We start from the raw sequence: 23,826 nt of genomic DNA, 5'->3' as shown, positions 1-23,826 counted from the left end.
TTCAAAAAGGTAGTAAAGGTTAACGAATTCCATGAATTTTTAAAATGTGGTGAATGGCGCTTATACGAGGCATGCTATTGTAATCCTCAGGAGTTGAATGCCTGTGGCGGTCTTCAGGACCATATTCATTGAAGGTGGTAGAATCCTTTGTGGTTCAACTCAAAAGGTACCGCCGCCACAGCTATTTCTCCCTATCACTCGTAACTGCACTGTTAAGTGCTACTGTGTTCTGATTTGAAGGGTATGGTAAGAATGACATATTTTTCCGAGGCGTTCCAGCTTACTCGTCAGGGGTAGTGGCGCATCTGTGGCTGACCCCAGGAATATAATCTTATCTGGAGTTTATTACAGATGTCCATTGGCGGCAGTAGCCAGTTACCATCAGGTGGACTGCATCTTCGTTTGGTACTTCTAAAACTAAAAAAACCAACACAAAAATCTCCTGAGTAAAACTATACATGCTAGTCTAAAAACATGCAATCTTGCATATGAGTTCCTTGAATAACATGCATACACAGTAAGAAAGATTTTCTTTGGGAATTCATCCCCTAAAGTGCAAAAGGGGATGAAAGCTTATATCTTAATGTACGTCTCAGAAATCATATGTTTCTGATGTGAAACATCTATTGATAGTGACAATCCACGGAACAATCCTCTTAAAGATCTGATACGCAATTGGTTCCGGGTTCGATTCCCGGCCAGACATTGATATTAAAAAATCTTAATGTTGAACTGAAATTCGTCTACTTTAATTTTCAATCTTACAACCTACTACTGCCCCACTGCTGGGCACGGATCTCCTTTCAGAGTGAGAAGGGTTTTTAGTCCATAATCTACCAAGCTGGCCAACTGGGAATTGGTAAATTTCACATACCTTTCAGATTTTTTTAAAGAACTGCTAGGCGCACAGGTTTTGTCCCTGTAGTTCCGGGACTAGAATAGGGCTACGGTATCCCGTGCCTGTCGTAAGAGGCGACTAACCCCGCACCCCGTCATGAACACCAGATAGTGTGGAAGAAGCGAAAACTGCTCGCCCAGAGCAGAGCCCGATCGGGGCATATCGCTTGGAGGACTCCGGTTGCGTTCCGTCGGAGATCCCGGAGATCTCCAACAAGCGCTGAGGACGGCCACCAGGGGGGGGAGTTTAGCGCGATAAGAATCCCACATAACCCAGCGTCGCTCCCACGTCGTCGGGTACCTTTTGAAGATTTCCCCCTCGTGAACAGGTTTACTTACGGTGTTTTATCGTTACAGTAAGTGATAATTAAATTCTTATACGCACATAACAGAAAAATCAGAGGTAATATACCTAAGGTTAGAACATAGGACCCCCCAAATGAGGGGAATGAGAATCAATAGGATATCACCGCTTAAATAATTATTTTCAATAACCATCCATTTCTATGTTCACATCTACCAAATGTTTTGTGAGGCTCTCAGATGTTTTTACCTTTTTTATCGGTAACTAGCTGACCCGGTTACCGCCTCAAAATCTATTTATCAAATATATTTCATATAAAATATAGCCTATGTTACTCGTAGATAATGTAGCTTCCAAATGGTGAAAGAATTTTTAAAATCGGTCCAGTAGTTTTTGAGCCTATTCATTACAACTAATTACAACATAAATTAATTTCATCATCATCATCAACCCTGTCCCACTGCTGGGCACGGGTCTCTTCTCAGAATGAGAAGGCATAGGCCATAGTGCAACGCGCTGGCTAAGTGCGAATTGGTAAATTTCACACACCTTTGAGATTTTTTTAAAAAATCTTTCAGGTATGCAGGTTTCTTCACGATGTTTTCATTCACCAATCACAGTGAATGAATTAATTTCTAACACGCACTAATTATTATTATATTCAATATTTATTCAAGTATTGTAATTCATGAGCATACTTTTTATTGGTGCCAGTATTATAACGACAAACTACAAAATTATTCCCGCATATTTGCATATAATTTCCCATATTCCCAGAGCGCTGCCTGCCGTGTTGCGAGAAAATATTTTTGCAAGTTTTAACGCTATCTATAAGAGACACCACTTCAAAAGTTATATAGAAAATTTCACGGGAATTTTTTATTAACTTTAATTTTACTAACTTTGATTTTTTATTGTACTGAAGTACCTACCAAATGAAAATGAAGTCCATCTGATAACTGGCTACTGCTACCAATGGATTACTGTAATCAACCCCAGGTAAGATTAGATTCCGAGCTGAGATTAGCCACACATACGTTTCAATCCCTGAGGGCTAAGTTGGAACGCTTTGGAAAAGTATGACTCCCTTACCACACCCTACAAAGCGGAACACAGCAGCGCTTAACACTGCTGTTATTAGGCAGAAATAGGTGTGGCGATGTTATCTTTTGAGTCGAATCACAATGGACGACCCGCGTGGCGGAGCGGTTACCAAACCGGTCTGACGCACTGAGTCCCGGGTTCGATCTCCGGCCAGACACATATCTAATTAATTTAGGTTGCTATATCAGAGTCTGGGTGTTTGTGTCTTTGTCTCTGTGTGTGTAGCATTCATGTTATTGAGAATCCTAGTGTGGGGCAGTGAGTGAAAAAAGCGAAAAAATAGTTCTACCACATACCACCTCCAAATATACTAAACTATTGCATGCCCATTTCTAATTCTATTACACTTATATAAAAGCTTAAACCATTATGTTTACTGAAATCATAATTCACTTCATTGTTCTATTAAATTTATGTCGTACCTATAAATACAATTTATTCAAGCGAGCCAAGTTTAAACATTACAATCGTTACGACCCGTTGTTTATGAAGGACTGGTTCTACTGTCGACTGGTAGCGAGAAACGAATATTAGCATAGAACATAGATAAGTATAGATATCTCACCGCCTTGTAACTGAAGGAAGCCACTAAATGGCTTAAATCGTTGACAATATTTCAGCCGTTTAATGCTGTCAGCTGACAATGTGTCAGCCATTTAATGGCTGTCATGGTGTTATTTACGCGGAACAATGCCAACATGTGCAGTTAAGTGGTGCAAAAACACGAAAATGAAGAAAAAGTGCGGAGAAACATCGTTTCTTTCATAAATACTCTAAAAGCTATTTTTTTTATATTTTTAAAATACGAAAATAGATGACAGTGACAATTACAATTGTCAAAATTGGTTACATTTTCTTGTTAGAAGTTAGTAATCTTTACTAATCTATGGCCTAGAACGAAACCTCTCAATCGAGGGGTCCGAAGTTCAAATCCCAGGCACGCACCACTGTTTTTACAGAGTGCGTATTAATAAATAACTATCACTTGCTTTAAAGGCAGCTTTTAGACAGTGATAGCCTAGTAGTTAAGAAACTCGGCCTCTCGATCTAGGGGTACGAGGTTCAAATCCCAGACATGCACCTCTGATTTTTAAAATATGTGCTTATTAGAAATTAATTATGACTTGCTTAAACAGTAAAGGAAAACATTGTAATCAAACCTGCATACCTGAGAGATGTTAATGAAGTTCTCAAAAGTATGTGAAATCTACTAATACGCACTAGGCCAGCGCGGTGGACCACGGCCTAATTCAACGCATTCTGAGAAGAGACTAGTGCCCAGCAGTGGGACAGTTATAAGTATTAAAGGACACTACCACACATAGACCTCTTTTACTCTTTCTAATAGGACAGTTCTAACTAACAGATACAAGTAAAGATGTTTTACCTACAGTCGAAATTCGAAAGTTACATTGTTGTTCCTTGACGACCCGCGTAGCGGAGCGGTCTCCATACCGGTCTGACGCGGTCCCGGGTTCTATCCCCGGCCAGACATAAATCTAAATCATGAATTTATGTTTCTGGTTCTGGATCTGGGTGTTTGTGTATTTGTCTCTGTGTGTGTCTATGGCACCCACGATACAGGGAATCATAGTGTGGGGGATAAACCGGTTTTTTTAAGGACTAAATTAAAATGTCTCAAATTATCTGATTTACTCGTGATAGTATCTTATCATATGTATATAAGATACTACCAATATCCTATAAACTGGAATTTAGCAGCACTACACCGCTATCGGAAGACTTTTGAAGGAAAGGTAACCTTTAGTTATTTAACCCTTATTATTAGTATCCATTATGTTAATCCCGGGTTAGGTAGATATCTGAATGAAAAATTTAGATTTTTGTGTATTCGTATACTTCGTGTATTCCACTGTACCCTTACCATGAGTTTTCAAAACATCCCACAATTTTACGTTACGTTTACTCAATCCATTATTCTGTTCCGTTTGCTTAGTAGACTGAGTAAACGTAACAATAAGTGCTCAAGTCTTTTTGTCTGCCTCACATGTTCGCAAAAAAGAGACACAAAACACATTTACACCACGTTACTAACACTATAGTTCTGATACAATCCGCTAGGGACGCTGATTGGAATTTGTAACCCTTTTACAAAGCCTCTTTCTCGATCTATCCGTCTAGCCGTCTGTCCGTCTGTCTGTATGACTGTCGCCATACAAGTTATTTTTTTGGCATTTCGAGATTTTTTTCCTGTTGCAATCTTCACAATGCATTTATTTATATGGCTACTATGACAAGAAATACTAGAAAATTTTGTGGTACGGAACCCTCAATACGAGATCGACTGGCACTTGGCCAATTTTTATTTAGAAAAAATAATTTGTCACATCTTGTGTCATTTTCTGCCATTACCGTCATCGTTTATCGCTCATCGCTAGCGGTATTACTTCTAGATTTGAAAGAATTAATAAAGTAACGTTTGGAACATAAAAAATATTTACTACTCTCGCAGACTGCATAGCTAACGAGCTCAAACGAGGCCCCACGTTTTTGTATAATTTTCCCTCCAACTTGTAAACTTCCTTAGATTTAATTTAATCTGACCTTCCGTAGACGAAGAACGAATAGACTCCTACACATACACTGTACAGGGTGACAGGTAAAATAAAGGAGAGGAGAATTATTTTTCCGAGATATTCCAGCTTACTCCTCAGTGGCAGCGGCGCATCTGTGGCCGACCTCAGGTAGAAATCTAAACTTATCTGGGGTTCATTACAGATTTCTATGGGGGAGTAGCCACTTACCATCAGATGGACTGCATGCTCGTCTGCTACCCTTATATTATAAAAAAAATATTAAACGTGCCTTCATACAGAAGCAGGGAGATTTGATATCAGTTTAGTGAAAGGTTAAAAGTATCTAAGTGCAGGCCAGTTGGATACTTTTCATAGAGATAAGACATCGGTCTGATCTGAAATCATGTAATCTGAAAGGTACGTTTTATATTAGGACTCTATTTTATGTACTCTACGTACCGTTTAGACAAACAAGAGTTATATTAAAACATAATTGTGTATTTTCCTCAAAATTTAGTTCATTATAGGACCTACGTGTTTCGTTTATGAAAATTATACCGTGTATTTATTCTATTGATTAAGTATTGACTTTTATTGTTTCACATTTAATTATTCCATGGTTCATCATCATCAACTATTATTGTTCCACTGCTGTGCACGGGTCTCCTCTCAGAATGAGAAGGATTAGGCCATAGCCCACCGCGCTGGCCAAGTGCGTATTGGGAGACTTCACATACCTTTGAGAGTTTTTTTACATCTCTCAGGTATGCAGGTTTCCTCACGATGTTCACCGTTTAAGCAAGTAATGATTAATTTCCAATACGCATATAACTTTGAAAAGTCCTGCGTGCCTAGGATTTGAACCTCGGACCCCTGGATTAAGAGGTGGAGTTTCTTAACCACTGCAATCACTGCTTTGAAACCGCTATATCCGCGTTTGGAATTATTCATTATCTGGTCATTCAATTTTAATTAAAATTTACAGCAATACGTATATTTAAGTTGTTACGTATACGTATACGTTAAACGTATACGTATATCTACTTGAATCTGATCACAGATGCGTTGCCACCCATGTGGAGTCAGATGGTGTCACCTAGCGTAAGTCAGCCGGCATCCATATCCTTGTAACGAAGTTTGTAGCCAAAATTTCAATTCAATCAATTGCGGTTAACTTTAAATATGTATCTAATACTTTACCGAGCACTCCAACTTAGTCCTCAGGGGTAGTAGCGCATCTGTAGCCGACCTGAGGTAGGAATCTAAGCTTAACTGGGGTTGATTATAGATGATGATGATTATAGACAAGACCATATTCCCACCTGACCAACCACAGATGCGCCGCTACCCCTAAGGACTAAGTTAGAACGCCTCGGAAAAGTATGTCTCCCTTACCCAACCCTTCAAACCTACAACACAGCGCTTAAAACGGCTGTTAAAGGGAAGAAATAGGTGTGGCGGTGGTGCCGCCAGAGATAAACCACAGATATATAAATATATATAATATGTTGGACGATACGGGGAGCAAAAACGCACAATTTGATTTATCTAAAAATAGAAACATTTAATGTTATTTTAAATTTACAATATTCAAATGAATTGAAATTTTAGACTAAATGGTTACACACGCAATATACTAACCTAAAAATAGAAAAATCGACAATTAAAGGTTTTTACTTCCAACATTTTTGTAGATCGATACTATTATTAAACTTAATGAATTTATATGATTTACTTATATTTCTTACAACCACAGTTAGCTATTTAAATCACTTTACGAGCAGGCTTTTATTCTACTCCACTCATAACCCTCTTAAATCTCCTGTCAGTGTCGCTACGTCAAACTTTTAAGGCGGCGTACACACGGTATAAATATTAGGCCGCGTACACAGCAGACAGTATACAAAGCTTACATATATATGTATATATACCAAATATTACTAAGGTAAAATATTCTAATTTTATTTTCATGAAAAACCGATGGTTCGAAGTAGTTTAATTCAACGTTAGAGGCGGATATCGGAACCGCTTTTAATCAAATTTCTATCTAATACACTCAGAAACGTTCTAACTTAGTCCTCAGGGTAGCGGTGCATCTCCGATCATCTTCAGGTAGGTATATAATCTTATCTGGGGTTGATTACAGATGTCCATGGGCGGCAGTTGGCATTTACCATCAGGTGGACTGCATCCTTGTCTGCTATGCCCATATTATAAAAAGATCTATCGAATACTATGTACAGTCCGCGTAAAACTGCTAGTCCGCTCTGAATATAGAAATGAATCGCGTCGCCATAGCAAATTGTTTGACTACACCTGCTCGCACCTCAGAGCGGACTAGCAGTTTGGCGCGGACTATAACTAGGTAAATTCTAATTCTAATTCCATTAAAACCGGTGGTTGAAAGTAGTTTAATTCAACGTTAGAGGCGGATATCGGAGCTTTTAATCAAATTTCACTAAGTTGCAACACATAAATTTCCATTATGAACTTTGGGCATGCAGTTGGGAAATTTTGATTATAGAATTTTTGGCGAATTTCGGTTAAACTAGTATTCTGTTAGGGCGATTGAAAATTATTTTCGATAAAGAAATTAACTTGAAATTAATTTTGTATTTTGTTTTTATGACGTAACATATGAGTATGATATTCCTACCTGAGGTCAGCCACAGGTGCGCCGCTACCCCTAAGGACTAAGCTGGAACGCCTCGGAAAAGTATGTCTTCCTTACCACCAGAACACAGTAGCGCTTAACACTGCTGTTATGGGGCAGAAATTGGTGTGGCGGTGGTGTCACCGGAGTCAAACCACAAAGGGTTCTACAACCTTTTAAATCATTACTGTCGCTTATAGATTAGTAAACAACTCCACATAAACCAGTTTCTACTTGAAGCCGATCCTACTGATAGTGGTAACTCCAAATTCAAACCATATTAGTATCTTTCAAAGATTCTACCACATTTGTGTGTGGATTTGAAGGTAGTGGAACCCTCTGTTGTTATCGAAAACCGCACCATCTCACCTATTTCTGCCACAAAACAGCAGTTTAAAGCGCTGCTATTATCCGGGTTGAAACATACCTATCCAAGGCGTTCCAACTAAGTTCTTAAGCATAGCAACGGATCTATAACCGACCTCAGACAGGAGTCTTATCTTATCTGGAATTGATGACAGTTCATGGGCAGTAGTAGCCACTTACCATCAAGTGGACAGCTCGTTTGCTACTTCTAAATTAAAAAAAAATGTATATATTTTTTGTACTACATTTCCTTAATTTTAAACAATTATTACAATTTTTCGCAGCACCCACTTATTTATGTGCACAAAACATTACAAAGGTACTTTGTAAGGGAAATCTCAACAAAAACTCGGAGGTCACAAAAAATTGAGCCCATTACAAATTAGAGCTGAGCTTATTAAGTTTCGGGAGAATCTTAGAGATTAGTGTCAAAACTTTGCCCTTTTTTATTATTCTTTGTTTAACCGGACCTTTGTTTTCGTAGACCCTTGAGAGTTTAAGTAACGACCCTCCAATGCGGGTACCGTTTTCACAACTATCGGTCTTTATAATAAGCAACTTGTGTGTTTTGTTCGCCTAACACTAATTCTAGAAATTCTAGGTTCGAGTCTAAACAGGGTACGTGCATAGCATGCCTGTTTTTTGCCTAACTCTCAATCTGAAAGTCCTAGGTTTGAACTAAAATGAAGGTACTACCTACCGTTTCTTTTGTTTACGAGGTGGAAGCTTTCATAAGGTGCCCGATGCCCGATGATAGTTCCGGGACAAGAATAGGTCTACGGTATCCCCTGCCTGTCGTTAGAGGCGACTAAAAGAGGGCTTCTGGGGTCGTGGGTGGCAAAAGTGGGAGCTCGAACCACCCGGCCAACGGCCCCGGGAAGGACGGCGGTATGTGTTGCATACCGTCGTACCCACCAGACGGTGCGGCGAGCGTTAAGTTGGGTGGAGCCCGACGGGGCGACGCGCTAAGAGGACTCCGGTTGCGTTCCTTTGGAGATCCCGGAGCCCTCTACGTAGCGCCGAGGACGGCCACAGGGGGGGTTTTAGTGCGGTAAGAGTCCTACATAACCCTGTGTCGCTCCCACGGTATAGGGTACCTTTTCAAGGTTTCCCCCTCGTGACCAAAAAAAAAAAGGTGCCCGATGCCACAAGGAGCGACGCGTATGTGGGACTTTTAGCGCACTAATACCTCCCGTGACCGTCCTCTGCGCTTAGTGGAAGACTCCAGGATCTCCGATGGAACACTACTGGAGTAAGTACTACGAGTACTTACCTAATATGTTTGAAAAATGTGCCAGAGATTCAACCTTCGGAACCTCTGATTAAGAGGCTGAATTTCAACCAATACTACCTACTTCTGATTTCTAGGTGCTTAGCGGCTAATGGATGCACTACAGATAAATCGTATCCATTATCAAGAATCCTTTGACCACTGTAAATAATATCAAACATAAAGACCGTGTTTAAGATTATATTGCATAAATTTCCTAAAACATTCCTTGGTGTTAGGGTTGCCACTGTCCGGTTTTATGACGTATCACTAAGCAATCTATGTGATATTAAATGTCCGTTGTCATTTCTAAGTGGTTAAGAAACGCGGCCTCTTGATCGAGGGGTTCGAGGTTCAAATCCCAGGCACGCACCTCTGATTTTCAACTTTATGTGCGTATTAGAAACTAATTATCACTTGCTTAGACGGTGAAGGAAAACATCGTGAGGAAACCTGCATACCTGGGAGATTAAAAAAAATCTCAAAGGTATGTGAAGTCTACCAATACGCTCTTGACCAGCGCAGTGCACTATGGCCTAATCCTTCTCATTCTGAGAGGAGACCCGAGCCCAGCAGTGGGACAGTAATGGGTTGATGATTACGATGATGATGATTACCACACCACTCACAAGCCAAAAATAAAAGGCAGAAATTCGCAAAGTTCTTATAGGAATTGTAGCTTAGTCGTAAGAATTTCAGTTTTCAAAAGTTCAAGTTTAATTTCAGTCAGGTCATTTTGGCTTCCAAAATAATAAAAAATAATTATTATTATCATCTGCCTTTACGGCGATGGGAATCATAATGAGGAAATAAATGTGCCTAAACCAATTTAAAAGGTATAGTTTGCCTGTACGAATGGCTATGAACTCAACCTTCCTCGTTGTATGTGCCATGCCCAGCAGTGGGATAATAACCTTTTATAACAATAAATCAAATTTCCTTAGTGCCAACCCTACCCACACGACCTTAAGTCAAGCGAAACATTTGCATTTCAAATGCGATGAATAAACCTCAAGAAAGAAATCGCCAAAATACGAAATGTGGAGTGTTTATCGCGAATCTCCCTTATTATGTACGGCAGATAACGTAGATTGAATGTATAAATAATTAAACGGTTGTAACATGAACTGAATAAATATGGATGTATTTATTTCGATAGTACTTTGAAGGTAGAGCGCTCTGTGGTGCGACTCCGGCGACACCGTCACACCTATTTCTGCCTAATAACAGTGTTAAGCGCTGCTGTGTTCTGGTTTGAAGGGCGTAGTACAGAGACATACTTGTCCGAGGCGTTCCAACTTAGTTCTTATTCATAAATCATGAATTTTTATATTTGCTTACGGTTAGCACGGCTAGCCGCACTTCTGTAGCCGCCCTCAGATAGGACTCTCTTCTTATCTGAGGTTGGTTACAGATGTCCACGGGCAGCAGTAGCCGAACCATCGAATGGACTGTATGGTCATGCTCCTTTAATATAAAATCTGAAAGGAGACTCGTGCCCAGCAGTGATACAGAAATAAAAACATAAACATAAAACACTTTCTACACTCACAGCCCCACACTAGGATTCCCTGTATCGTGGGTGCTATGGACACACAGAAACATATATACAAACACCAAAACAAAGAGAAACTAAAATTTATCATTTTAGATTTCTGTCTGGCCGGGAATCGAACCCGGGACCCTCTGCGCGTCAAACCAGTATTTTTTTTATAATATAAGAGTAGCAGACGAGCATGCAGTCCACCTGAAGGTAAGTGGCTACTGCCGCCCATGGACATCTGTAATCAACCCCAGACAGGATTAGATATTCCTACCTGAGGTCGGTCACAGATGCGCCGCTACTCCTGAGGACTAAGCTGGAACGCCTCGGAAAAGTCTGTCTCCCTTACCACACCCTTCAAACCGGAACACAGCAGCGCCTAACACTGATGTTATTAGGTAGAAATAGGTGTGGCGGTGGTACCGCCGGAGTCGAACCACAAAGGGTTCTACCACCTTCAAATGTGGTATGGTGACCACTGCACCACGCGAGTCGTCGTAATACAGAAATAAGTTATTAATGACGATAAAACCTATTTATTTGAAACGTCTTCATATAATCTACTGGTTTTAATATCATATTGGCAGCGTGAGTTTTATTATGCGGTCCGCTGACTGCATTCTTCTATATAGATGCAATGTCGCCAATAAATTTTATTGTGCAAATCCCCCTTTGTTTTAGCTGTCATTGTGAAAGAAATGCTGAACAGGAAAATAAATCTGCTGACATTGAAGTGGTATGGAAATGTGAAATCTGAATATATGATTTTATTTTATAATATATTTTTTTATAATATAGGAGTAGCAGACGAGCATGCAGTTCCCCTGATGGTAAGTGGTTTCTGCCGCCCATGGACATCTGTAATCAATGCCAGATAAGATTCGGGAGGACCTAAGGTTGGCCACAGATATGTTACCACATCCTGAGGACTGACTTGGAACGCTTCGAATAAGAATGTCCTTCTTACCACATTCTTCAAACACAGCAGCGCTTAACATACTGTTATTAGACAGAAATAGGTGTAGCGGTGGTGCCGCCAGAGTCGAATCACAAAGGGCTCTAACACGTTAAAACTTTTGAAGAAACGCTCCTAGATTTAGTTATTTAGTCTTCTTCGAGCCACAGAAAGAGAAAGAATGAACAACTCTAAACAGAAAGAAAGAGACAGGCGGAGATTTCATGGATCTTATCAGCCGTATACTTATAATAATAATCGGACAAAAATCCAAAAACTTACTCTATACGGATCATTAGTTCAGAATATAAAAATATTTTCACCCATCTGTTGGTATTCATCATTTTTCTACACTTTTTATTATATCCGCGCCCAATTTCCGATCTGGAGTTATAAAAGATTGAAAAGTTATGATGCCTTCAGATCGGATCGGATCTTGGATCTGCAAGGCGGATTTAAATTTACATTTAATAATGTCATCTTTTGATGTTATAGATTTGGATGTTTTATTTTCCATGTACTGGATTCGATTATGTCAGAGAATGTGCCAAAATAGACGCTGTAGGATTGCAATGACATAATATCATAGCACAATAGCACTGATAGCGTAGTGGTTAAGAAACGCAGTCGAGGGGTCCGAGGTTCAAATCCCAGGCACCTCTGATTTTCAAATTTATGTGCGTATTAGAAATTAATTATCACTTGCTTAAACGATGAAGGAATACATCGTGAGGAAACCTGCATACCTGAGAGATTTATAAAAAAAATCTCAAAGGTATGTGAAGTCTACCAATACGCACTGGGCCAGCGCGGTGGACTATGGCCTAATCCTTCTCATTATGAGAGGAGACCCGTGCCCCGCAAGGAGACAGTAATGGGTTGTTGATGATGATGAATGTCATCTTTTGATGTTATAGATTTGGATGTGGTTTGTTTTCCACGTATTGGATGCGATCATCCAGCCGAAGGCAGAGAATGTGCCAAAATAGATGCTGTAGGATTGCAATGACATAATATCATACAAGATAATATCTATTTGTACATAACACAACATGATATCTATTTGTATTTCTTGGATTCAGTCCAATTAAACTAAAGCTGAAATTTTGAAACTTTTGGAATTTGAAATGTTTAGCCTTACTCTAAGCAATAAAATGTCCAAGCACCGGAAATAACTATGAAGCAAATTATTTTTTACCAAATCGTCCATTTATTGAAAAATCTATAAAGTAAAACGTCTAATCATAAATCTTCCTTTTTAAGTATTGATTTGCAATCAAAAGGTAAGTGAAACATTATAGTTAAGGGACAATTAAAAATTAAAGACTATAATCTCCTGTATCATGGATGCCATGGACACACATATACAGATCCACAAACACCCAGACCCAAAAACAGAAATGTAACTTCATCATTTCGATATTTGTCTGGCTGGGAATCGAACCCGGGAGTCTGTGCGTCAGACGGGTATAATGGCCGCTGCGCGGTTTTAATTTTTTGCCGATATATCGAATCAGTTGCATGAATCGTGATCAAGGCGGGACTGACCACGTCGGCAAAAAAATTAAAAACCGCCTACTGTGAGTAACCGTTACATATTAAAATGTATCAATTCTGCGGTAATATAAGCCTAAAAATATAGTTTAAAAAACTAAAAAACACGCTTTTATAATAAAATCAACTAAAAAGTAGAAAATAATTTTCAATCTAAGCATCATTTAAGGAACAGTAAATAGTATAATTGTGGATAAAGCATGGGGTGCTCCAGTTATCAGGTTCAAAAAGCGCCCCACATTTTTTCTATTTACAAGCTAATAAAAGCGTGTTAAAAATGGAAGTGTTGAGTGACTAAGAGTGGCTTCAATAGAAAAGTTATAGTTCAATAGAACAGTAACTTCAATAGAAAATCTAAGACTCAGCGTTACTATCAATGCTGCAATTCAATATGAAGTGGTAATTAAAATGATTTATGCTTAGATCGTTAGGAACGGAACTAATTGAGATTCCCCGACTCCTAAGCTACATAAGAATTTCTGAATTCATGGTAGATAGAGATTTGAATAGATTTCTGGCGTAGACAACAAATATGGCGTCATTTCTAACGTCCAACAAAACTATTTTTATAATATAGAAGAAGCAGACGTGTATGCAGTGCACCTGATGGTAATAGCTCCTGCCGCCCATGGCTTTAATCAATCCCAGATAGGCTTACATATTCCTACCTGAGGTCGGACACAGACCGCTACATCTGAGCTGGGACGCCTCGGATAAGTATGGCTCCCTACCCACAACCTTCAAACCAGAACACAGCAGCGCTTAGCACTGCTGATATTAGGCAGAAACAGGTGTGGCGGTGGTGACACCAGAGTCAAACCGCAAAGGGTTCTACCATTCCAAATACGCAGAAACAATGCTTTCGATTGCCGTGTCGTGTATGCCACGACAGGTGCCAGACCTAGAATGGAATTCTAAAATCATCACCACTTTGTGTCAGACAGGTATGGTGACTCGAACCGGGTCATCGAGTGGATTCCTAGTACGATTCAATTATCTAATGGCTTTCATTCCAATTCCAAATTCATTCTGTTTTAGATATACTTCGGTGTTGTGAATTAGTGACTAGTAGTAGAAAAGTGAAGAAAACATGTTTATTTCATAATTCAGATAATTCAGAAATAATCAATAAGTAATAATTAACTAATAAAAATTAAAAATCATATCTCACCAAGATCCTCGTTGGTGAGGGACCAGCTCTGGCAGAGCACATTCCTCAGCACCATGAGAAGCAGCACACCGCACTTCCCGCCGAAAACGGCAGCCATCTTGGACACGCTGTTACGTCATGTTACGATCGCGTTCATTTTAATGACGGCACATTACCACTGCCCGTTTTGATCTGTAAAAGAAAATAAAGCGTTGTAAATATAGATAAAGGTTTTTCCTTGATTGCAAATAAAGATCTTCCTATTCTTGTCTAACTGTCAATCAATAAGGAGGTGTTGGTGTGAATTCGTCATTTAAGATACAAATGTAAACATTTTTTCTTTCAAATATAAATGAATAACATTAATATTAACCGCACGTAAATATAAATCCGGGCGATGCAATATTTTATGCGTCGTTTAGTCAGATTAAAGTTTGCGCAAACAGCTCAGCGCAAATTTAACACCTATCTCTATGCGACAGAGCTATTGAAGTTATTACAAAATGTACCGTAGAAATTAATATCACATGACATATGATGTAAATTTAAACTTTAAGCATTTATTTTATTAATATATCTTTTATTTGTAGACAGGAATAATAGAAATATTTTGATACATATTTCTCAATTGAATGTCTGTGTTGCAGTCAAAAAGCAAAATGATAATATATTTTATGTTCCGTATCGTCAGATTAAAGTAAGAGTTAACAACTCAGCGTAAATTTTCAACGTCTCTTTGAAACAGAAAACTATTTAATTTATAACAGAATATACTGTGAAATTGAATATCACGTTGCCACATATGATATAAAGTTAAAATTTAACCACTATTTTGTTTTATTTTTATGTAATTTATTTATAAAAATAAATAACTTCTTAAGCACAAACCTGAAAGTCTATGCAGTCATAAAGCAGAGCAATGCAATATTTTATGCGCCGTTTCGTCAGATGAAAATAAGCAAAAACAACTCAGCGCAAATTTACAACACCTATTTCTATGCGAGAGAAAATTATTTAATTTATTACATAATATATCGTAAATAAAATATCGCGTTGTGACGATTTCAATTTCAAGAATTTATTTATAAAGGCAAATATTTTCATAATATTTCATACCTACTTTTTGAGCATATCTGAATGTTTATAATGCAGTCATATAGCTGAGCGATGCAATATTTTATGCGCCGATTCGTCAGATTAAAGTGAGCGTAAACAGCTCAACGCAAATTTTCAATACCTATCTCTGTGCGACAGAAAGCTATTGGATTTATTACGAAAAATATCGTACAAATCGTATATTATATTCTGACGTCTCTGCGTTTGATCTGAAGCATTCAAAAGCAATATCTCATTTAGCAAAATATTTTATACATACTACACGAACAGATATTATAATGTTCTTTTTATAAATCGTAGAGGTGTGCAATGCTATATATTATGCGCCGTTTCGTTAGATTAAAGTGAGTATAAGCAGCTCAGCGCAAATTTTCAACACTCTTCTCTGTTAAACAGAAAACTATTTATGTTATTAAGAGAATAATTTTATAATTTGAATATGACGTGCTGACGTCTCGGCATTTAAAATTTGAGGCAGTTAAAAGCGGTTATATATTTTATGCAGACTTCATGAACAGATTTTGAAACGTTTTATACATCATAGAGGTGTGCAATGCAATATATTATACGCCGTTTCGTTAGATTAAAGTGAGTATAAACAGCTCAGCGCAAATTTAAAACACCCTTCCCTGTCATACAGAAAACTATTTATTTTATTAAGGGATAAATCGTAAAATTCGAATAGCATGTTCTGGCGTGTCAGTATTTAAAATTTGAAGCATTTAAAAGCATTAAATTTAGTAATATATTTTATGCAGACTTCATGAACAGATTTTGAAACATTATTTTTACCAGGCTTTTTAACATGCTTTTATATTAGCTTGGGTTGTATATATGTATGTATATAACGGAATCTTTGAACTCGATTTTTACCCACCTTAAACAGTCCGATTAATTTAAAATTTTCAACAATTACCAAGAACCTATGATAATACACGAATTTAATCCATTCTCCTCATCAGGCTCGTCAGGAATCACGATAAACGATTTTCCTTGTGCGATTTAAGCGTGGGTTTTAGTTTTTAAACTTTTTTTTATATAATATAGCAGTAGCAGACGAGCATGCAGTCCACCTGATGGTAAGTGGCTACTGCCCCCCATGGACATCTGTAATCAACCCCAGATAGGATTAGATATCCCTACCTGAGGTCGGCCACAGATGCGCCTCTACCCCTGAGGATTAAATTGGAACGTCTCGGAAAAGTCTGTCTCCCTTACCACACCCTTCAAAACGGGACACAGCAGCCCCTAACACTGCTGTTATTAGGTCGAAGTACTACTATATTTTTTATAAATCATAGTGGTGTGCGATGCAATATTTTATGCACCGTTTCGTCAGATTTAAGTGAGCGTAAACAGCTCAGCGCAAATTTTGAACACCTATCTATCTCTGTGAAACAGAAATCTATTCATTTTAATTCGAAATATACCGTACAATGTTATGTCATCTCATATCTTTCAATGTACTCTGAATTTCAATTTAAGGAAATAATTAATATAAATAAATTTTTGCATAATATTTATAACATATGTTACAGACAGTTGAAGGTGGTAGAACCGTTTGTGGTTCGACTCCGGCGGCAATACCGCCACACCTATCTTCCTAATAACAGCAGTGTTAGGCGCTGCTGTGTTCCGTTTTGTCCGGCCACCCAGTGGTTTGGGCTGTGCGTTGATAGATCACTATGTCAGTCAGTCACCTTTGAGTTATACATATTTAGATTTGTGTTTATTTTTATTCCTAGTATATGTTTATTATTATTGAACATATAAATACCGACCTGCATATTTTCTGCTTTACCCAAAGGTTATTGGTAAAGAATGCTTCTAGCATTAAGTCCGCCTTTTATACCAATTTTTATGGTATAATAAAGTTCTAAATGAATAAATAAATAAATAGAACACAAGTTAATTTAATCTACACCTACAAGTAGTATTTTACAGCAATTTCAAAGATCATTTACCACAATGAGAGCTATAAATAAAAAGTAAGTTAGCTAAGAAAGTAAGTTAAATTAACTTTCTTAACATGTTACATCTACTCTGCTATAAAACTGTTGGTTGTCTGTTTGTCCTGTTACCTTTGACGAAGGTTTTTATGTTTAGAATAAAATGGTTGACCTAAAGAACTAGTATGTATTTCATCTCATAAAAATAAATTGAGCTGAAAAATATAATAAAACCATATTTTCATGTAAATCTATATTAAATACATGTACATTGTATGACAGAGTATAGTCATGTACTAAATACACTAGATGTCACTTTGTGAGACACATACATTTAAAGAAGTGAATAAATATTATGATGCTGACAAAATCGATGACAGAAGAAAAAGAATAGAATAGCAATTATTATGAAAACAAAAACCCAACAATTCTTTCTTCTTACAATTCAGACTCCAACGACACCTCATAATTATATTAAAATCTGTTAAGCCCTTTGGCCTACAGGAGATGCTAATGGATGAGTCATACAAACTCTCGACACACAATACCCTCCACAATTGCGTAAAAAAAACAATCACTCACTAAAATGTCACATAGTGGCAATTACACAGACGAAGCCGCGTACATAAACAAGTTAAGCAACCCTTTGATAGACAAGGGAACAGTCAGTGAACTAGCTAACGTATCGCCCCTATCTAGCGTCTTTAACGACACCCCTGGGATGGGGACGAACCCATTCTTAAAGAACCACAAATCACGTATTTGCAAACAATCTCAATTCGGAGTTCAATGTAGATAATTGTTTTCGGTTTTGTGAAAACAATAGGTCACAGCTGAGCTGAGAACTGATAAAATCATATAGGTACATAAAAAATCATTTAATAATAAATGACAATAGGGAACTATATAAATATAAGTTAAGATAAGATCATATAGAATAATAAATAACAATATGTGTAAGTTAAATTAAGTATCAGTGATAGCCTAAGTAAATTATTTATTTATTTTTTTAATCTTCTTATACCTAGAATATGGTACAAAGGCGGACTTAATGCTATAAGCATTCTCTACCAGTCAACCTTTAAGTTAAGCAGAGATCAGCGAGGACGGCACTAGCAAAATCAAATATGTATATCCCTAAAGAGTACATTCAATATACCCACTAATAATATTGTATAGATATATTTATATATAAATGGTAATAAAATAAACACATAAGTGCATAAATAGTAGAAAATAAATTTAACAAATATAATAATAATATACAGATAATACTAAATTAATTCACTAGATGTTGTTTTAAATAGAATTCTCAGACTTTTGATTTAAATGTAATATAAATATAATACGCATATAACTTTGAAAAATCAGAGGTGCCTGGGATACGAACCTCGTACCTCTTGATCGAGAGGATGAGTTTTATAATGATGATGAATAAAACTGATGAATTTTATTACGAGTAATTTTTATTTTTTACCTACTTAGAGCTCAAAGTTTGAATTTTCATATGAAGAAATTAGCAAATATTCATCTCTTACAAGTGATTGGATAGATGACAAAGCTCTGAACATATTAATTATTAATAAAGATAACCAGACGCTAGTGTCACATAAATCGAAACATAAAAAAATGACCGAATTTCCAATCGGCCCCACCTTTTCCGTGTAAAATTAAAACGGACGGGTGGTGCAATATTTTTGCAAGCGTCCATTTCTGTGAGATTAACGTACGGCAAACAGCTCCGGCAATATATGTTAATGCTCGCTATCACTGTCCGACAGCGGCCGCTATTTGCATTGTATTGAATACTTGAGCGGATGTGTATGGCCCCAGTGTCAGCGGAGTCAGAAAAATATATTTTGGACGAATTATTAGTATATGGTCGCCAAACGTGTTTAAAATATCTACACTAATATAACGTCAGCGTATCATCATTGTTCAATTAATGTCCCACAGCTCGTCACGGATCTCCTCTCACAATAAGGAGTTTGAGACCATTATCCGCCACGGTGGTCATATGCGAATCGGTAGAATTCACATACTTTTGAGCACATTTTAAATAAAAATAGACGTGTGGTGCAATATTTTTGCAAGCGTCCATTTCGCTGAGATTAACGTACGGCAAACAGCTCCGGCAATATATGTTAATGCTCGCTATCACTGTCCGACAGCGGCCGCTATTTGCATTGTATTGAATACTTGAGCGGATGTGTATGGCCTCACTGCTAGCGGGCTTCAAAAAATATATATTGGACGTAATATAAGTATAGGAACGCCAAACATTAACGTCAACGTCAACGTAACATAAAGTAACGTCAACGTATCATCAACGTTAAACTTTAATGTCCCACAACATGGCACGGATCTCCTCTCAGAATGAGGAGAATTAGGCCATAGTTCACCGGGCTGGCCATGTGCGAATTAGTAGACTTCATATATCTATATAGAACTTTCTAAAATCAATCGGACGGATTATTTGACAACGTTTGCTGATATATAAAAATGAATAGTACTGGTCGGTACCTCACCAATCAAACTGTACTAATTATATCTTTCTTTATATAAATAAATTCTAACTCAACTACAATTAATTTTATTCTAAAGTCATAGTCCCACAATACACTTCCCTGTGTCGTGATCACTGCAGACACACAAATACACAAATATCCAGACCCAAAACAAAAATATAAATTCCTCATTACAGACACAGCCTGACCGAGAATCAAACCCGGAACCCTCTACATATCAGAGCATCTTATCCATAACTATGGTACCCTGTTACTGTATTACAATACATAATTTTCAAAAATGATATTACAACAGCTGTTTTAGTGAGATTAGCAGCGCAGCGCAATATGTAAATATACATTATCACTGTCCACAAAGCGTGGCATTTGCATTGTATTGAATATAAACACGTGTGGCCCCAGTGTAAGCGGACCTTACGTAATGTTAACCTAATACGTATAATCTTATGCATTGTTTCGTAACAACTTTTGGTTTACTATAATTTAATAGTGTAAGGTCGTTTGTCCACCGCACCGTCACCGAGCCGATACCGAGAACGAGATTATTTCGGGCCGATTTTAATATGTCGTGACAGCGATAGTTTGTCCATCGCGACCGATATCGGCGGTTTTTTTGTTCCAGCTGTCACGCGTGTGACGGCAGTGTATGGACAAGATCCAATGTGTTTTAATTTGCCGGCACATCGGCCCGTCAAGATCTCGGTGCCGATCTAGCGGTCACGCCGATCTACTCGAAATATCGGCGACCGGGATGACAGTGCTCGGTGTCGTGCGGTGGGCAAGCGGATATAGAAAATGTATGTACGCTACTTCGGCGCCGACATTAATTATCGGTATCGGCTCGGTGACGGTGGCGGTGGACAAACTGCGTAATACTCCAATATTTAAAGTACTTCTTAGGATTTTTACTTGATGCGGAGGGTAATGTTTTTGAGTCTCATTCTTTAGCACGCCCTAAACAGATTGGCAGATTTTAAGTGACAAGAGTAACAAAGGGTATATTTTTAGGCAGACGTGTTTTTTTGTTTTTGATATATTTTTCGTATTCTTAAGCACGCAATAATAAAGCTTCTACGGTTCTTGGCCTTCTTAATTAAATTGTAAGACTGTCTAACTGACAGATAAATCACAATCAGGTCGATTAAAAAGCATGAAATTTTAAACAGATGTTTAAAACGACTATGAGAACTAAGAAATGCTTCCTGAACATTCATCTCCTAACTGGGCTAATAAGACGAAATCTTGTCACTTATAAACCACAATATTCCCATAAAATCACTTTATATTTTAATATTTTTCCCCGGAAAATTATTACTAAGTACGTCTAATTACTTCGGCTTCCTATCTGAATCCCTAGTAGACTCGAGTAGTAGTAGAATCGAGACTAAACGAAAAAACTTGAAAAGGTTTTCTAACTATGAATGAGACGCTAATTGAATTAATACGTTTATAAATAAATCTTATTACTTGTCCATTTAGAATATGGGTTTCAAGAAAATCTTTGACTAGATCTAAGCGCTTTGGTTGATCTCTTTTTTGGATACCCAGAAATACTAATTTAATTTAATTAAGGTTTGACTTTTATTGAAACATTTATTTTAAAGCTATATTATATTTTTTTATAATATAGGAGTAGCGAATGAGCATGCATTCTACCTGACGGTAGCAGCGGTTGACACTGCTGGAAATAGGCAGAAATAGGTGTGGCGGTGGTACCGCCGGAGTCGAACCACAAAGGGTTCTACCACCTTCATGTATTATTTACGTACAAGTAACATCCCTACGTAAATACAATTTCTACAACGTATGTTATTTATATATAATATCGCCAATCTAATGAATTGTGTAAATATCTTCGTATATCCACGAATTCTAGTCTTCCTATTATAACATACGAACAATAAACGATATTTATATTTCTGTAATATAAATAACATAACATCATGAAATAACAACTGTTTACATAGTCTAATAACATCTTTTTGTGTTACAGACAAAATAATTATATTGTTATTTCATCGCAATCTAGAGTAAACAAATAGTATTGATATCAATTTCTTTTTTCTTTTTTATAATATAGGAATAGCAGACGAACGTGCAGTCCACCTGATGTTAAGTGGCTACTGCCTCCCATGGACATCAGTAATCAACCCCAGATAGGATTAGATATTCCTACCTGAGGTCGGCCACAGATGCGCTACTTCTGAGGACTAAACTGGAACGCCTCGGAAAAGTCTGTCTCCCTTACGACACCCTTCAAACCGGAACACAGCAGCGCCTAACACTGCTGTTATTAGGTAGAAATAGGTATAGCGGTGGTGCCGCCGGAGTCGAACCACAAAGGGTTCTACCACGCTTGGAGGATGACGGAGTAACTAATTTGTTAATACTATTTTGTGGAGTGGAGCTAATAAAGAAATATACAATCCTTCAAACGTTAAATCATTAATTACTCCTAAAAGTTTTATTCTATGCACTATCAAAATGCATTAAAAATAATAAGTATTGTATTGTTAAAAACGGTACTAATTTCCATTGCATTGGTGGTACTGATGCCCAATTGACTAAATAGTCGCGTAAGTCTTTGGAATATCAAGTTCGTCTAGAAGAATTTCACATTTACTGGAAGACTTCAATTAGTATGTGATTGACATAAGTTCAAGAATGATTAAACTGCCAAACTTGTATTAACTGTAATTAAAACGAAAATATCATATCTTTATTAAAACACAATGAAACTACATGGATAATTTCTGTGGACGTCGTGAAATAACTAACAATGTTTCCCAAAAAATGGTTTGCATCAAATTTCTCAGTTTTCAATATCAGTTTCGAAATAACTGACATTGCTGATAGAATATGTCTTTATTCTAGCCAACTTTAATAACAAGCCTGTCGTTCTTTCGTGATGATAGTTTTCATCGCGTCATTGTTATATTACAATATTTATTGCGATATTTGTAATATAATCTATTCTATAAAGGTTATATACTTAAGTCATTCATATTTGGCTACGTTTTAAGAAGTGATTGCTTCCTTGATAGTCACATCACAATATTTTTTTTAACAAAATTAAAGTAAAAAACAAGTCGCCAATGAACATTTCAATCAAATCCAAATAGGAATTAATTTTAGAACCGTCTTCTAAACGTTGCTATACCTAAGGACTATTTTTTTTTTAAATCATCTATCTTACCTTATGGCGTTCTTGAAGCCAGTACACATTACATTCAACTTGTTTAAGGTAGAAATAAATGTGCCTATGCTGCCTTCGCAGTCGAAACTCGAAGGGTTCTACTATCTACTCAGATTCTCGCTTTTGAAAATTACTGTCATAATTTATTTATAACACAACACATCGAGTATATATAACATTCTCTCACATTCTACTCGAAAACGAATGGTAACAAATTGGTTCGCACGTTAATAACTCCATACGCGTTCCACCCGCCATCAAACGCACCACGCCCTTACCACACTGCGGTATCTTTTGACAGTTCATTCATTGTACTGCTGGGTGAATAATATGTGAACTGCATTTTTAACTAGGGTTGCTACGAAGAAGAATAATTTTAGAAATAATTCTAATAGACTAAGAAAATACTTCCTTTTTTACCCGACTGTGGAGAGTAGTGATTTTCGAGGAAGATTCGTCCTTTAATACACCCGGCCCGGTGTCGTTGAATTGTGGTAGTGACCCAGGTGTTTTAAGCACTCCGGGTTTTTGTTTTTAAAACAATTCTGTAGTTTGGTAACTTTTAGCGAGCTATATCACTTAAAAATTTAAAACTTTCTATAATTTTATAATGATCGAATTTCGATTGCTGTAAATGAAATGAAATGAAATATATTTATTTTGTATAGGCCAACGGCGGCACTTACAAATTGTCAGTTACAATA

The 23,826-nt window shown here is 37.3% G+C and overlaps 1 protein-coding gene across 1 annotated transcript in view; it reads right to left on the bottom strand.

The window, feature by feature from the left end:
• Positions 1-23,826, bottom strand: part of LOC140745286 (neural cell adhesion molecule 1) — a 222,165-nt gene that overhangs the window by 184,336 nt on the left and 14,003 nt on the right. Inside the window, exon 2 of the mRNA XM_073077053.1 lies at positions 14,355-14,525. Within this exon, the coding sequence (XP_072933154.1) occupies positions 14,355-14,451 (97 nt within the window). The 5' untranslated portion in view covers positions 14,452-14,525. The remainder of the gene's footprint in view (positions 1-14,354; positions 14,526-23,826) is intronic.

Source organism: Epargyreus clarus, unplaced genomic scaffold (assembly GCF_041222505.1).
Source record: "Epargyreus clarus isolate Ecla_fem2 unplaced genomic scaffold, WU_Ecla_fem_2.2 ptg000010l, whole genome shotgun sequence".
Classification (NCBI taxonomy): Eukaryota; Metazoa; Arthropoda; class Insecta; order Lepidoptera; family Hesperiidae; genus Epargyreus; species Epargyreus clarus.
Note: the sequence above shows the minus strand (reverse complement) of the source record. Positions and strands in the feature narration are given on the sequence as shown.